At 39.6% G+C, this 18,206-nt stretch overlaps 1 protein-coding gene across 1 annotated transcript; it reads left to right on the plus strand.

Annotated features, from left to right (window-relative positions):
* The first annotated feature begins 797 nt into the window (after positions 1-797).
* Positions 798-17,512, plus strand: LOC137265062 (solute carrier family 23 member 2-like). Its single transcript, XM_067800382.1, has 11 exons — positions 798-1,013; positions 1,550-1,707; positions 3,442-3,539; positions 4,770-4,864; positions 5,992-6,173; positions 7,652-7,772; positions 8,308-8,464; positions 9,152-9,405; positions 11,414-11,687; positions 12,816-12,911; positions 15,258-17,512. The coding sequence occupies exons 1-11, from the start codon at positions 798-800 to the stop codon at positions 15,446-15,448; spliced, it is 1,842 nt and encodes a 613-aa protein (XP_067656483.1). The 3' UTR covers positions 15,449-17,512.
* The last annotated feature ends 694 nt before the right edge of the window (positions 17,513-18,206 follow it).

Raw genomic sequence — 18,206 nt, forward strand, 5'->3', positions numbered from 1 at the left:
CTACCTTTAATATTTTGTTCGCATTGCAGGAATATAATTTACGAACTGGTGCGTCATTTATTGTTCATTAGTTTGTTACACTATATATATCCTACCTCTCATGTCCCTAGCCACAGTATTTGTGGAAGACTGGTAAACGCGACGTGTAATTGCAAACTGTTGTAAATCTTGAATCGATCCATTTCTCACAGATTTCTCAGAGACATCTTAAATATACCTATGCGAATGTTCTTTTCTAAGAATACGTATTTCTGTGTATATTCAATGCAGGAGTCTCCCTTATCAGAATCATAGGAAGGACATTTCTTGTATGTTGCAATATCCATCAATGCAATCAATTTACATGCAAATTAATAAACATATATTACGTTTCTGACGTAACCAGCTTGTGTTACGGCTTAAGGATGGTATGTGACTCATTCAAGACCTTAGTAGAAATTTATGGTACACATGATGACGGCTTTTTCAACATTCACACCAGCGACAAATATATTTGTATGATCCATCGTGCAATTATGCTTTTGAGTTGTTTGATCCCGATTTTGTTCATTTGAATACTTGCCTCGAGTTCCATGTGTTTCTGACCTCGACCATCTGCTAGTCCTGGTAGGGTCATCCTGTGTCATTTGGTAATAGACTTACAACAATACCCTTATTAATGGTATTGACTGCGCTGAACAAGGACTTTTTTATTAGCAGAGACTTGATCCCTCTATTGATAAACATTAGTGAGGTGTCAATCCTTACATTCTGTGCGTTAACGTTAAATCATTCAATGGCTCTTTCTTAAGATAAACATGGGGGACATTGAGATATCCCGGGAAGACATCCAAACGTCAGCAACAGCTGTGAATAAGTTCCATATCGATGGAATAGCTGGTCCAGATACAGATCTGACAAAGGAGGACGACGAAGAACACATACAAGTGCACGTAACGTCGGAAACACAAAAGATGATCTACAGTGTCAGTGATGTTCCCCCGTTTTACGTCACCTTTGGCCTCGCCATGCAGGTAATTACTTATTGTCTTATTTCTAAAATCTCAGCACGTAGTACCATATCGGTTATACGGCTGACCTCAAATGTGTTGAAGGAAATGGTATTATGCGTTTTAATATTTTGTTATATAATTGTGTACATCGTTTTGGTCTTTACTCTATTGACCAACAAGTGAATGGCAAAAAAACTGAATTAATAGCTGCAGGTTAATAGCCCATTATTTGTCTTTTGTGCAAAGCGTACGATGTTTTTATGTATGATTGTAGTTTCGTAGGTGGTCAGAAGTATGTCCAAGAGAGTCCTTGCGGGTCTAGAATATGTGGCAAGTCTAGATTTCCACGAAAATGAGAAAGACTCTAGTCTCCTTTTCATGATATTTTATGATTATGATTATGCTCATTTGAGAGACTAGGTCTCTTTCGAAGGCTGATCTTCAAATGCTACATATCATTATCTATCTTTTGCTCATCATATAACTATCGGTGTGCAAATCTTATATATTTGTTGAACTCGTAAAAATCTTGTGCCAATACTTTTTTCCCTCTTCAGCAAGTACTAGTCAGTATGTCTAGATGTCTGTCCGTTACTCTTGTCTTCACGGAGTGTATTTGTGCCGGAGACAAGGAGCTCCTCAAGACCCAGATTCTGTCTTCTACAATGTTTGTGACAGGACTGTCAACAGTCTTGATGTCTACCTTCGGCGTCAGGTTCGTTGCAGATTGCAGTTTCTGAAATGTCTATACCAAAGTGCATTTCGACACCATGAGGCCTATAGAGATATGAGATATCTTATAAGTTACACGGTGTCTTTTTTGAAAGATCTTAAGGGTAATAAATTTGTCACACGGTTTTTTGAAATAACTAATAAAGGCCCTTGTAAATGCGGCTGCGCCTCAGGAATACGGAATTTACAATTGAAGGGTCTTACAGTCCCCTCCCGTACATCCTTTCAAAACATTGTGTGATGAATTTATTACCCTTAAGATCTTTTGATTTAGATTATCTCTAAACAACAGGATTCAACCTTCGGGAGAATGGGACGCAAAACGTTCTGCCAGGCTGATTCTTATTTTTCATTTTTGGAGTTTGTATTTTTTAAATATATTTATTGATACAGACAAGTAAGAAATTGTGGCAAGAACTTTAATAATCTGTTTATGGTCATAAACGCCAACTCAGCGATCTATAGCGGTAAGCCATGTGGCAGCCACATTCTATCTAAGGTCAAGGTCATTCGCACACCTTGGCAAATCCGCCTACACGGTTTCGTATGTTTTGGTTATTAACCAGTAAGAATTCGGTAGAGCTGGGGAAAAGTTCTGCAACCCATGCAAAAGGCCAAACCATCAAATTAGTGTGTTGCACCAACTACTGGTAATACATAGGGGTCAGCGTGAAGCAATGCAATGTTCCAATGTTTCATTATGGCTGTCATAATAATACTGTGTTTAATAATATATCTTGTCATGCGGACACGTTTTGTCTTGTCTGTATGTGGTGTTTGTGTGAATGTGTGTTATGTGTGTATGATGTTTGTGAGTGTATGTATGTGTGTTGTCTCCCTATGTTGGGAATGTGTGCGTATGTGTGCAACGTATAACGGCATATGTGTCTGTGTAATGTTGTTTTGTGTAGGTGTGTGTGGTGTGGTGAGGAGTGTGTGTTGTCTCTCTGTGTGGTGTGTAAGTGGTGTGTATGTAACGTGTGTGTGTGTGTGTGTATGTGTTGGTTGTGCGTTTTGTCTTGTGTGTGGTTTGCGAGTGTGATGTGTGTGTGTCTTGTGTTTGTCTGTGTGGTGTGGTGTGGTGTGGTGTGGTGTGGTGTGGTGTGGTGTGGTGTGGTGTGGTGTGGTGTGGTGTGGTTTTGTGAGCAATATGTGTGGTGTCTGAGTCTGTGATTTGCTGTCGGTTGTGTTGTGTCTTGTGTGCGATTTGTTAGTGTCGTGTGTTGTGTGCGTGGTGTGTATGAGTTTGATGTGTGTTTGTCTGTTTCTGTGGATATGTGTGGCATGATTTACTTAGAGACTTTTTCTTTCCATCAATAAAAAGATAACGTGTTGTCTGTGTATGGTTGAACATTGTAGTTCAAATCTTTGTTATTAAACATTAGCCACTCAGGTACAGTTGTACAACACAATTAATGATGCGAATAGTGATCTTTCTGATACATTCACAATTAGATATGAATACAGCCAGGTCCTTTATTCAGCTCTTAAGAATGAAAATAAAAATATCACTCTTATATCTAAGAACAATGTCATTATGGCTTGGTATTCTCTGCTTTCGTGGTGCCCACATGGCCACTTATGATTGAGCTTCAAATAATATGCTAGTGAAAGAATGAATGAATAGTCTTTTCGAATGTACCTCTGTTGCAATATATGCTTATATAATAGCCCTATGCATTTTACAAGGTATGGTTCATTGAAAAACATTTTGCAGACTGCCTATATTCCAAGGTCCTGATCCCTCTTACTTAATACCGCTGCTTACCATGTCATCATTTTCGGAGTGGAAGTGTCCGACCCAGGAGTCACTTGGTAAGTTAAATCTGAATATACTGAGGGTCGGCGGGGCAGCCTTGTGGTTAAAGCGTTCGCTCGTCATGCCAAAGATTCGGGTTCGATTCCAGCATAATGATGTGTGAAGCCTATTATTAGTATCCCCGGTGGTAATATTGCTGGAATATTGCTAAAGGCAGCATACAACAAAATTCACTCACTCAGTGAAATATAATGAAAATTTGATACTTTAAGTCACCTAGAGAATGTGCAATCACGTCTTATGTTTATCTCTTCGGTGTTTTTGTTTGTAATGATTTTCCTGCTGAACCAAATATAATCTCATGATACAGTCACAACTGTACAATCGACTTTGCTTTTAGTAGGGTTTTTGAACGGGTTTTGATCGCTACGAACGCAATCAGAATGTCATATTTCTCTGAGAATGTATATAAATTTAATATCTATTTATAACCTTGTATACTCTTAAAAAAGTAGGGAATCTTCAGTTTTATATTTACGATTAAAATATTTAGCAGATTTATCGGAGTCAATCAATGTTGATATGATATTATTGAATGTTGTGAGAGTTCATCACCATTTGCACTTCCTTAGAACCATAGGTCTTTGAAATGTAGTCGCTTTGAGATATGATTGACGTATGACATGTAATTTGCATGTACATCGATTTTCATTTTAAAACAACCGACAAACACTAACAAATGTGTGTTGCAAGATGAGTGTCAAATTTTATGTTGTAAGTAATTTCTCGACCTTCTTGAAAAACGTCAAAATTAAGAAAGAAACCCCATGCACGTGTATGGGGCTAGTGCGTTGTGCACGTGCATATCATGTGTTGCCTTTAGGGGTGGTAATAGAGTGAAATGGTAGTGCGTTCATACGATGTCGGTCCTTGAAACATTTGTTAACATCTACACTTCCTATCCAAATTGAAAGTTCATTATCCCCTACTTGTTTAAAGAGTAAATAACATAAGTAATTTAAATATTCATGTCGATATCAGTTGAAAAATGCATATTTGTGACTCACATTAATGTAAACTCTTACCACATCCAAAAGTTATCCAAAGGTTGATTGCACAACTTCGAACTTGTCATGAGTATGTGTTTATGGGTGACTATCAAACAGTAATAATGCCAGGTGTTATCGAAAAGTTGACATCTGATATGTATAAACGCCTTAATTATATTTCATGTTAATGCATGATTTTAGTCAATATTTAAAAGGCTATTCTTCACTGTTTTCCAGCTCAGTTGTATGAAAACTCCACAATGAACGCCTCCGTCAACACACGCGGACTGCTTCAAGTACCGGATGAATTCATCATTAATAAAATACAACAGGTGATCCTTCATTTAATGTGCACAGTCTAACAATAGCTGAAAATAACCTGTGATGATTAATAAAGCATTGTGGTATCAAACGCATGGAAAACCGACCGTCGTGCATGACAGTAATATTCAGATGTTCATATTAATTTTTTTATTGAAAAATAAAACTAACGGAGAAAAGGAGAAACTTTCACCATCGTCTACAAATGCTTGCATCAGTAATGATTATTATTTTTGTTAGTTTTTCATAGATATGCTTTAAAATGCAAAAAAAAAAAAATTTAAAAAATCTAAACTCAGTTCAAAATGTTGAATGCAACAAACCATTCAGAACAATTATGTGGGCTTCCTCGCTTCGATATCACAGAAATACTGATTTTATTGAATATTTTCATATCCTTTGAAATACACATGAACCACATTTCAGTCCACATCGAAACGTCGCTCAGTGCAATAAACAAGAAAATGTCACCCATAAAGTTGTATGATTCATTTGTTTACTCAGCAACCACTAGAATTCCGAACAGATGATTGTTTCTGTGAAATAAAATATAAAATCGTACCAGTGGCGGGTTTTGTGGATGGGAATCTTTGATACTAATGCATGTTATGATATAAAAGGGCTTGTTTGAAAATTAAATAATAATATCGGTATTTTCTGTCTGTTCTTGAGTGTTGGAAACAAAAGGATGTCTTTTTAAATGTACTATTGTTATATTGTAGGCGTTTGGGGAATAGTATGATGTCATGATGAGTTATTTCACATTACCAAAGGTCAACCACTCTTCCACTTACCTTTTATCGATGTGAGCATTCACAACAATACCATATTCTGTTTTAAATGTTAAGATTTAATTTTTCAAACAAATTATGAATTTTGAAACGTATTGTCTTGTGTGACGTGCCTAGTAGAATTAATTATTCAGTATACGCTTGGACCATTTTTTTTTATTCTTATAACAATCAGATACAGTTCTGATTTCTATTCAATGCAATTCTAATTTTGATGACGGTAGACGATTTCTCTGTTATTTCAAATTTTGCTTTCATATTTTAAACTGGACAGAAGTTTCATGTTTCACGTCAAAACGTGGGTTATTTTTGAAACGCTAAAGCTCAATCACATATTATTGTTTCAGTTAATGGGAAGTTTAATGCTGGCCGGAGTCATACACACTTTGGTAGGAGCTACCGGACTGGTTGGTCTGTTGCTACGTTTTATTGGTCCCGTGACCATTGTTCCTGCAATCTCATTGGCTGGGCTCTTTCTGTCTAAAGCGGCATCCAAGTTCGCGGAAACACACTGGGGAATTGCTGTTATGTAAGTTAAAGCGCTTAAAACATTTTTAATTTTCGTTGTTTGTTTGCAATATTACATAAGTAATCGAACGTTTAGGCGACAGTCTAGTGACTGACATCAATCTACCGGGATGGGATGATATAGGTGGTCCAAGTATATGGACTGACCACCAGAGTGAGTGAGTGAGTGAGTGAGTGAGTGAGTGAGTGAGTGAGTGAGTGAGTGATTCAGTCAGTCAGTCAGTGAGTCAGTGAGTCAGTGAGTGAGTGGAGCTTTACGCGGCACTCAGCATTATTCCAGCTATATGGCGGCGGTCTGTAAATAATCGAGTCTGGACCAATCAATACAGTGACCAACAACATGAACATCGATGTGCGGGAACCGATGACATGTGTCAACCAGGTCAGCGAACCTGACCATCCGATCCCGTTAGTCGCCTCTTACGACAAGCATATTCGCCTTTTATGGCAAGCATGGGTTGCTGAAGGCCCATTCTAACTCGGGACCTTCACGGGTAGCTGACCAACAGATCTCATGTTATTTGTTTGTTTGTTGTTTAACTCCACAGCAATATTCCAGCCATATGGCCATGGTTTGTAAATAATCTAGCCTGGACCAGACAATCCTTTGATCAACAACATGAATGTCGATCTACGGAACTGAGATACGATGGCAACCAACCAAGTCCGCGAGACTGACCAGCCGTTAGTTGCCTCTTATGACAAGCAAGGTTTGCTACAGACCAATTCCAACCCGGGGTTCCAGTGGTTCAGATCCCGTTAGTCCCTCAAAAAAGCATGGCTTGGTGAACCCTATTTTTAACCCTGATTGTCTCGGTTACTTACCTTTTGTGCAGACACATATAAAGAGAATTCACACTGAAACGCTATATCTTGATTTTTTGGGAACGATTCCAGGAAGATAAGTCCGGTGACAATAGAACTAGTCTTCAAACGTATACTACCCATCAAAAGTTTAGACTCACTAGTGTAAATATAGAAACTTATTCAGTCAATTGTCTAAAGTAGACCTTCCAAAATATTCCTTAGTTACTGTTTAGAGGTACCGTGTACACATGAACTATTGCACTGTAAAACATATTTGTGACGTTGGAAATATTATTGTCACGTGGTTAATAGATGATGAAACTTTGTGAAAATTGGCGAATTCTTAACAAACTTTCACACCAAAACGAAACTGTTCACATGCACGATATTTACACATGCTTTTCAGCAATTTGATGCAAGGTCATCGAGCAATTTACCTGGATAATGTTCGCAGTTGGTTCCCCCAAGTGTGTAGAAATGCATCTCCCATGCAACCACACACATATACATAACATAAAGCGAGTGCTTTAAGTGAGTCTAAACTTTTGATGGGTAGTGTATTACCGATGTTGAATTTGAACATATTACAGGTATGCTTCTGAATGTCCACACAGAAAGAGCAACAACCCTTGTTGTCAGTATTGGTGAGAGGTAACCTGCTTCTTCTTCCAGAACCGCGGCCATCACCTTCGTTCTGTCGATCAACATGTCCAACGTTTCCACTCCATTCCCCTCGTGGAGCCGACAGAAGGGGTTCCACGTATCATGGACTAGCAATCACAAAACGTTTGCTGTAAGGACATGTCATTTGCATTACACCGCAGTTCAGAATGTTAAGTTGGTTGTAATGTCATTTGTTTCTTTGAACGAATTTGGGCAATCTCAAATTACCTATTTTAACATCAACCAAACGCATGGTTATCAGTAACAGAGACGTGTAACGCTAACAACTGCCATCAAGGTATGTTCTGTCATTAACGGGGTCTTAGCACTATATAAAAATAGAGGGATGTAAAGAATTCAACATAAGAAGTTCATTTCAGGGCGAATTAAACAAAGATGGGGTTCCCCTCCCCACTTTTGTCGTGAACGTTTGTTAAATAACCGTTGAAATGTGTGCACTCCCCCTTTTCTCAATGGTGTTACTCCCACCCTGACCACTTTCTCAAAAAGCTGTATCCACAGATGAAAACACTGTCGGGCAGTGTTTGAAAGTTTACAGGCATTGACATTACTCGGAATTTACTCGCATTGTATTAACATGTGAGAAATTGTATTGACCCTTCATAAAATAAAAACTGTTCAAATATCATTGTTCCAAATTGCAGGTAATGATAGCAATTGTGATTGGTTGGGCTCTATCAGGCATCTTGACCGTCGCTGGAGGCCTGTCTCCGGACCCAAAGAACATCCAATACTTCGCCCGCACAGACTCTCGGACCTACGTGATCAGCGACACCAGCTGGTTTTCTTTTCCTTATCCAGGTAAACATCCTGAACAAAACTGTTGGAGGTCACGACTAATGATTAGTACTACTTGATTGGTATTGGTAACTTGAGTACCCAGTTTCATGAAAGTCTTATCCAAATTATGCATGACCTCTAACATGTTTTCCTCGTATCTCGTTGAGTCGGAAAAAAATTTCTTGAAAATATTAAGACCAAATTGTCTCTTGCATTTTCGATGACGAATACATTTATAATTTACGATCTTCCATTCATCGTTTAGAAGTAATCGATCTCATTCATACAGTCCGACTGTCCATGGTCCGATGTCAAGACACCGAAGACTGACTCAGTTACCATCGATGTAGAACTATACTGTCGACAAAGCCGATGACTGTTACGAAATCGACACAAATGTCAACGAGTTATTCCAATCTTGAACATACTTGTGAGAACATGCACCTAGTATCTATTTCGGACAGTAATCCGGCCACCGGCCACCCCACCCCATTCTCTTGGAACACCAAGTTTGCGTTTTTCCTTGACATTCCTGCATGTTATTGTGACAGAGTTGCATAACAATCTTTGCGTCGAAGTTGAAGTGACGTACGTATACGTACCGTAATCGACACAGTTATAAATGGACACCGTATTTCATGGATTGAAGTTTACTGTTTTCACACCATCACACCATCACACCATCACACCATCATTATGTATGTACAGGTCAATTTGGGATGCCTCAAATCAACGCCTTTGCAGTCACGAGTTTCCTAATATCAACTATCCTGTCAGTTACTGACTCAATCGGGGACTACAGCGCATGCGCGCGAACGGCCTATGTCCCACCACCGCCCGCTCACGCCGTGAACAGGGGCATCTCTGTGGAAGGTGTGATGGTGTTCCTGGCAGGGGGTCTTGGAATCGGTCACGGCACCTCCTCCTATGGCTACAACATCGCTATGATCGGACTGACAAAGGTTTGAACAAACTTAAAAATTAACCTGAAAAAATGTAAGAGACTGCGATAAAATCGGTAACTGCAACAGACTGGGATTCAGTCTAAGTACACTTAGCCTCACTACTTTTCGTTACGCTCCACTACTGAATCTAACAAAACCTAGTAGGAGGTCGCGTCAGGTAACCTTTGAGATTGACCAAACAGAACTCAGCTTACCAAATCGCGAAAAGGACATTCGCACGTACCTTTACAACTTTTACCTCGGAAACGTTTGTACCCGAACGATTCCGAATGCTATTACCATACGATTGCTACCGGGTAATGCATATGGAGCACACTACAATATTGTCAACAGTGAGTAAACAGACGTTGAAAATAGCGTTTCTTTCAATATTCAAGGATGTCAGCTTACGGAAATATCAACTAATGGTAACCATGTCATCAAAAAGCCTAAGCATATGTACCGTAGGTCAGATACCTGTGTTTTATGCAGATTTTCGTTTCTTGATGGATCAGTGTCAGTGACTAGCGATTTTATTAAGTTCCACCACACCCTAAACAGTAGCCGTTGTTTGATTGGTTAAATCCTTTCGTCCTTGACTGGACGGTCAAAGGTTACCTCACGCGACCTCCTACTAGGTTTTGTTAGACTCAGTAGTGGAGAGTAACGAAAACTTGTCATTTTGTATAGTTCAACATAAGTTATGTATACTGGAAGAAAATTATTTTGAAGACATCAAAAGAGATAGTAAGCCTCCAAGCTTGAAACGAAGGATGTATGCACATTAAAATTGACGCCTGTAATTTCGTATAGTGAAAATTACTATATTTGAAAATACATACACTCGCCATAGGGGTAGACCGGCAGATTTTGTGAGCTGGCGAGCAGAATGTGAATTTGAATCGTGGATGGGACAAGACCCAAGAGTAATAATAATTACATAATGACTATTTATAAAGCATTCTCAAGACGTTAGCACATTATTACTCCCGTTGCCCTTGAGGTGGCAGAAGGTTAATAGTCGTTTGACGTAACTCACCAGGTACCAATTACTGCTGTGTGAACAGACACAATTTGTTAACAAACTCACTTGCCCAGGGTGAGACCATGTGTTTGTCGTCTGCGTCGTTTTGGAGCAAGACAGAATGCCTAGAAACTCTCAGGACTCCAGGACTCCATCTGCCAAACTCGGTCACCCATCCAACGACTCTCTGTGACCAACGATGCTTGATTTCAATTGTGGCCTGAGCACTATTGACAAGACCGCCAAGAGTGTATTATACTTTGTACTTTCTTGAGAAAACGAAATCCATTTCATACGTTACGCTGTCTATTAATGACTATATATTCATGTTAAGCATATGACTAGTTCAACCGAATCGTGGGTACCTCAACCCATGGTCCCCGAGGGACCAGAAAACAACGTATTTATCTTACCGAACACCTCAGTGTTATTTTTGAACTGTTTAAAGCATGGGTACCTGTGTGAATCACGCGATTCGAATATGCATCTTGCTATTTTCCCCCCGTAGGTATTGTATTAGTAAAGTCGCCATGATGTAATTCCCCTTCTTAATATTCACAGGGACTACACTGGAACGTTTTGTCAAAATGTAATAATTGGAAAGAGAGTCAAATGTTTTCGTAGCCATCGCTAGATTTGGCGGACGACCCATGAAAACCAGTTTTGGAGTTATCTCCCTTTCACCGATTGCCATTCGCAAAACATCGATAATTTCCGTGCATCATTTAATGTTATTCGAAATAAAAAAAAGTAACTACAACGAAGCGTAGAATGAGTTGCTATTGACAACGGGGTGTATTGCAGTGCACCTCGCTTGTACAGGGGGTACATTGAAAATAATAGAAGAACGCTCAACCAATCAGACAGCGAGATTTATGTGTGTGTGTATGTATGTGTTGTGTGTGTGTATAATTATAATATAATATAATATAATATAATATAATATAATATAATATAATATAATATAATATAATATAATATAATATAAATTTATCATTTTAGGTGTCGAGCCGTCGCGTTCTACAAGTGACAGGAGCAATGTTTGTGCTCCTGAGCATCTTCACCAAACTGGGAGCCGTCTTTGTCACCATCCCTTACTCCGTGCTGGGAGGGTCCATGATCATTCTTTTCGGGCCTCTTGTAGGCTTCATTCTCTCAAATGTACAGGTGTTAGATCTATCATCAACTCGGAACATTGCCATCATTGGTCTCTCACTCTTTGTTGGGTTTATGGTTCCCCATTGGATCACCACACGTCCCGAGGCAGTCAAAACAGGTAAAGGCATAGTGTTGTGGGTACCTCAGTGCTTTGCATATATAGTTTTCGTACAAGCTCATTTCAGCAAAGACGACTAAACCATTTCCTCAACCATAAAAATGTTCGCTGAAAGCATTGTACAAGGGTATAAGGGAGAATATGCTTATCAGGAATACTTATAGTGGGGCGGGCGTAACAAAGTTTAATTAACTTATTCAGTAAAGAGGTCTTACTTTTAAAAAGAGTAGCAAATTTCAACTCATTTAGTTGAACATAAAAATCTTGTGACAATTGTTATTTGCGTATTTGTTGGTTTGTTGGCCACGCTCAACATTGTAACAGCATGAACATCTATCTGCGATGCGATGCCATATGTCAACCACGTCAACGAGCCTCACAACCCGGTCCTAGTCACCTCTTACGATAACCATGGGTAACAGAAAATCAATTCTAACCTTGATCTTCACGGTTTCCCTCAAGTAAACACGATACAAAAGGGCATGGCGTTCATAACCAACTCAGTTTTTCTGGCACAAGTCACAGTTACTTTCGCTTTGGGTTATATTATTCTAGCTGCCTAGTTCGACCAGTAATATGTGATATGATGTCCGAAATTGATTAAGTAGACATCACTGGCATAATGGAGGCTCCGTGAAATATGGTTCTAACGACTGCTCTGATTGCAAGAGTATGTATGTAACGGCTTTGTTGTATCATTGTGGCCGTATTGCTGCTGTTGATCTAGGTACTTTTATACAAAACAACCTTAGCGCTAAAGCTTAAGTCTATGTTAATTTATAGAGATTACGGTCAGCGTAGCGCTAAGACTTCCCTACGTCTATGATAAGGTATGGAAGTTACGCTCACCTTAACGATAAAATCGTTTTGTGGGCCGCACCCAAGGTGCTGTTGTACAAAACAACCTTAGCACTGAGACTACCTTAAGTCTTTGTTAAGATATGGAGGTTACGGTCACCTTAACGCGAAGGTCGCTTTGTAAGACGGCACCCAGGTTGTACAAGTATGCGACTGTATTCATCAGCATTCAGAACGGGACTCACATAACATAACTATTCTCTGGGTCGTTTGTAGACGGTTCATTTCAGAACTCCGAGATATTAAACCAGACTTGCTTGTGTTTTTCAGGTAGCCCAGGTGCCGATAACTTCCTCAAGATCCTCTTGTCCAACCCAATGCTGATTGGTGGAGTCATTGCCTGCTTCCTGGACAACACAACGCCAGGTATGTCGATCATCAATGTCGGTCATCAATGTTTATTGATTTTTTGACGATGGCGTCAGCTATTGATGTAGGAAAGTTTCAGCAGCAAACTGTGGACGATCAACGCTGTGATGCTATGATACGCATCATAAGAAATAACCATTGTCATTCATTTTTAGATATGACACATGGCTTGCCAACAACATACGTTGCTTGCCAACATGACACACTGTTTGCCAACATGACACAATGCCTGCCCACCTGACACACTGCTTGCCAACATGATACGTTGCTTGCCAACATGACACACTGTTTGCTAACACGACACAATTCCTGCCCACCTGACACACTGCTTGCCAACATGATACGTTGCTTGTCAACTTGATAGGTTGCTTGCCAACATGACACATTGCCTGTCAACATGACACATTCCCTGTCAACATGATCCCTTGCTTGCCAGCACGACACGCTGCTGGTTCCCAACCCCAACCGAATCATCACTTTTCCGACAACACTGAATCTGGACCTCCTCGCACCCTCCCAACACTGGTTTGCTGATGGAACATTCAAGACAGTTCCTCAACTCTACTACCAGCTGTTCACCATACATAGCTGTGTCCTTGTGTGTGCCCTCATGCCCAGCAAACAGGAGACGACATACCGGGAAGTGTTCGCCAAGGCGAAGGAACTTGCTCCAGACTGCACCCCAAACACGCTGATGCTGGACTTTGAGAAAACCATAGAGAATGCCGCTGCCTCTGAATATGGAGCATCGCCCGAGGAGATGCAGTCCAGGATGATACCACCCGTGGCGTTCGTCTCTGAAGACCAGGTGGTCGTTGTTTGTGAGTCCCTAGCCCACCGTCTGTCCGAGACAACCTATCCTGGACAACTTTGAGGGCAGTTGCATCGGTCTGCCACATCGCCGAGGACGACGACCACCAATGTTCCCGGTGTCAAGCTGGAACCAGCACCAGCGGACTTTGAACAACCTGCCAAGGACAAACAACAACCGAGATGGGTGGCACAGGAGCCTGCCGACAAGGCATGGCATGTTGTCATCCCAGCATCAGGCGTTTCTTGGATGTGTTGAAGAGGGACCAAGCTCTAAACGACCAAGTGATTATTCAGATGTTGGTATGGAAGACACAAATCATAGGAGGCAATATCGGGATTGTCAGCAGCGTTTACAGGCAATTGCTTCAGTTTTCAGAAACAGACACCAAATGGAATTCTTGCGGAACTTAGCTCACAACATCAGACTTTCAATGAAAACAAGATGATAGTGAAAACAGTAATGAAACGTGCAAATAAAAATGACATTGAATGAATGACATAATGAATTATCATGCAAATACATCGGGGAAAGAGGATTATTGTGTTGGTTCTTTTTGTACTCGGGTAGTATTTATCCTAGGTAGCATTTGTCCTAAGTGGCTTTTTTCCGGGTGCTTTTTGTTCGGATGACATTTGTCCGAGTGGGTTTTGTGCGGGTGGCTTTTGTCCTGCTCCCTTATACGACACCTGGTGCCATCTAGAATTTTAGTGATCCATCCATCTAATCATCCATCAGCTAATGGAAATCTGTTTCATCCGATTATGAACACTGATTATTCTCTGACACTGATATGTGAAAAGAAAAAAAATGAAACATTTCATTTCTTATAAGACGCACACGTGTTTTTGAAACACATTCCCTTAACTTAATATACATGTGGGGTTCTTAAAGGCTTATATCCCTACATGGATCCGGTTTGTGAAACCGGGCTTTGATATTACTGGAATACTGCGTAAAACTAAACTCACTCACTCACTCACTCACTCACTCACTCAAAGGCTTATAGACTCGGCTGTGATTTCCATGGTGAAAAACATTCACGATGATTGTTTAAATAATTTTAACACAATCATTTCTATTTAAGTAAGATAAATTATGTTTACATCTTACATATATGTTGTGCCGAATGCATTTTGTTGCAGTTGGGATCGAAATAAACAACTTATTAATTCCATTTTGACATATTTATTCACTGCGAAAAAAATGTTCCTCGGAATATTCAAATATGCCCCTGACATCTTTAACTAATATTTAACTTTCGAATCAAACCGCGTTTCTACGGAAAAAAAGATATACTCGGTTTATAAAGCTTGTGTCATCTGATCCATGCGTGTTTGTCCTTAACCTAGTAAACGATTTAGAGTTCAGTTCTTGTTTCTTTGGGGCGGTGAGGTAGCCCAGTGGTTAGAGCGTTGGCTCGTCACGCGGAAGACCGGGAGTGAAGTCCATGCCTGGTGTCTGTCTCACTCACTCACTCACTCACTCACTCACTCACTCACTCACTCACTCACTCACTCTTGCTTCTTTAGGCACACGGCACGAGCGAGGGCTGGACTGGTGGGAGGATGGTTACAGCACGTCAGCTGAGGACCCGTATATAGAAGGGAAGGAGATGTATGATCCCCTCTTCATACCGCAGCGGCTCAGAATGTCAAACTGGTCCCGTTTTATTCCCGTTATACCAAATAACCGTCCGGCCAGCAAACAGCAGTATGTTTGACACGATGTTGCTGAAACTGCAAATGGCGGCAGTAAATGTGTGATGTAATGTGTGATATTGCATATGGTCGGAGTATTCATGTGATCTGATCGACCATATTGAGTTCGGTTGCAGTAAACCATGCGGCCGAGTGATCACGTTACCGCTGTATTAAAAAGCACGTGGCTGGAGGGAAAACATTTGCATATGGTTGCAGTGAGACACCATGTAACGTTCTAGATGTGGTTGCAAGAAGTATGTGACATTATGTGACATAATGCATGTGGTTGCAGTAAATATGTGGCATTATGTGACATACTGCATATGGTTGAAGTAAATATGTGGCACTATGCGACATACTGTATATCGTTGTAGTGACATGCTGCACGTAATTGCAGTAAATATGTCACACCATATGGCACACAGCATATGGTTGCAATAAATATGTTATACCATGTTGTATACTGGATATAGCTGCAGTAAATATGTGACACCATGCGACTTGCATTTGATTGCGGGTATATCGTCACACTGCATTCGAACATGAAAATGTCAACGCCAGAGCATAAGCACACTCGACAGATATAGACTTTATTGGGGCAGAAAAGTCAGGTAAAGTTAGTGATAAGAAATGAAGGCACGGAAACTAGTCAACTTAGAGTTTATTTCCCATACTGAAAAGCATTCATCGTGAATTCTGTTTATAATTTCAACACTACTATTTTTCTTTTTAAGAAAAACAATGCACGTTAATTTACATCTTGCATAGATGTGCGGAATGACACATATTGACGTTGCTATGGGAACCGAAATAATACAACTTATTAACTCCTTTCTGGAATATTCATTCACTGAGACAAAATGTTCCTCAGAATATTTAAATACATCTCCGATATATTTAACGGATATTTTACTTTCAAATCAAACTGCACATATACAGGAAACAGTTGAACTCATTTATCTAATATATTTCATACTAATGTCATAGTGGTATGTCATAAGCTTATGTCATCTAATCAGTGAGTACTCGTCGTTAATTTAGTTGCAGTAAACAAACATCCGAGCCTTAACTGCACACGTGACATAATGCATATTGTCGCGGGAATATGTGTGATCACACTACAATCGAACATGACAACGCCAATACTAGAGCATAAACACACTCCCCAGGTACAGATTTTATTGGGCGAAAATGTCAAGCCAAATTATTAATAAGAAATATTGGAATGGAAATCTTCAGGAAATTGAATAATCCGGAATGGCCAAGGCCTTATGTCTTAATTTAACCATTAGAAATCACTATTGTGTCAACTATCAGAGGCCAATTTTTTCAGATATTTTGGAAGTACTGTTTATTCAGTCATTTGTAAGTGCATCTACAGTTTGAAATCAAGTGTGCAGTGTGGCTAGATTCCTGCTTTTGCATTGTAACTTGATGAATCACCAATGCATTTTTTAAGAACTGATGTCATTCGGTTGATTAAATAGAAGCGACAAAGGTCATCCACAAGAAATCTCTGCTAAAAGCAGAATCGATGTTACAATTGTGACTATATCACGTGTATACTTTTGTGTCACCACTCCGTTGTGTTTGGTTTTGAAATTAATTCTTTGTCGGAAGAAAATGAAATAGTAGAGATATCCACAGCTCTCTCGTTTATTTTGTCAGTTCTGATAATTATTTCATATTTGACGAGCAGACGACTCATGCAGGTGTTTTATAATGTTTTATATAGTCTATTTACAGTGAAAATGAAGTGAAGCGAGTACAGTGAATTCAAAATTGCAAATCCTCATAATTTTCATATGCCAAGGTGAAGAAAATTCTGAAAGTTAAATGTTCAGTTGGTAAGATAAAATTATAAGGATTCGCAATGTTCCCTTTATTCAATTCACTTTTTTGTTTAAAGTGAAATTCATCGGTACGTTTTCCCTGCAAAGACAATGTGGTGCAATCCACTGATTGGTACTTCTAAATGACGTTATGTATTTATTGACGTCAGCAATTTACAAAATATGTACTTTTGTCATGTCAGTGGTTTAAAACGTTACGTTGACTTGTGAATAAACAATACATGTGACAAATGCATTGCCATACTCACAAAAACCCTGTACCACAAAGAAGGGGTACCGACTGTCTCGCAAGACCCCGTTAAAGAATTACAATCAAATAGTTGTAATACAAGTTTTATATCAAACCCGCATTGCTGTAAGTTATGGAGCTCAAGTCATATGTTGATGACTGAATACGGTAGAGTCCTAAATATTATTAGATTCAACCATCACATGAGAAGTTATTTCAGTTGTTTATGTCAAAGAATATAGTTGCCATGAATGATCTTGAAAAATATTTATACCTACCTCTTTATAAACGTAATACTTTCTGGCGATTGTAATATCCTTACATCCTGATGTCAACCCTTCTCTGTGGCATTCAAGCCAACGATTATATCGGCCCTTGTGCGACTGTTTACTTGTCGTAATATGTATAATGGGTCTGTGGCCCCCTTACTGAAATAAAGCTCTCTCTCCCACTAGATATTTCTAGATATACTATGAGCGGATCCTGTTCCAGTAGTGAAACGTCTGCATAGACAAACGCAGTGGCAAGATAAGTATTTATAAGATAAACGCGGGGATAAAGTTACAAAAATGAATAAATTAGTGGAGAGGACATGCATTTGGTCAGGGACGTCACATTTGTCAGCCATATGTCCTCAAAGCATTGATATATACATATGATTGGAATGTTTCTGGTTTTTGAATTTCGTTCTCTACC

This window comes from Haliotis asinina, chromosome 15 (genome assembly GCF_037392515.1).
Source record: "Haliotis asinina isolate JCU_RB_2024 chromosome 15, JCU_Hal_asi_v2, whole genome shotgun sequence".
NCBI classification, from domain to species: domain Eukaryota; kingdom Metazoa; phylum Mollusca; class Gastropoda; order Lepetellida; family Haliotidae; genus Haliotis; species Haliotis asinina.

Bases quoted from the DNA above. Each gene is read 5' to 3' on its own strand.
- LOC137265062 (XM_067800382.1), top strand. From the start codon at position 798: ATGGGGGACATTGAGATATCCCGGGAAGACATCCAAACGTCAGCAACA. The intron at 7,773-8,307 runs GTAAGGACATGT...TCCAAATTGCAG, and splicing joins GCAATCACAAAACGTTTGCT to GTAATGATAGCAATTGTGAT. The intron at 9,406-11,413 runs GTTTGAACAAAC...TTATCATTTTAG, and splicing joins CTATGATCGGACTGACAAAG to GTGTCGAGCCGTCGCGTTCT.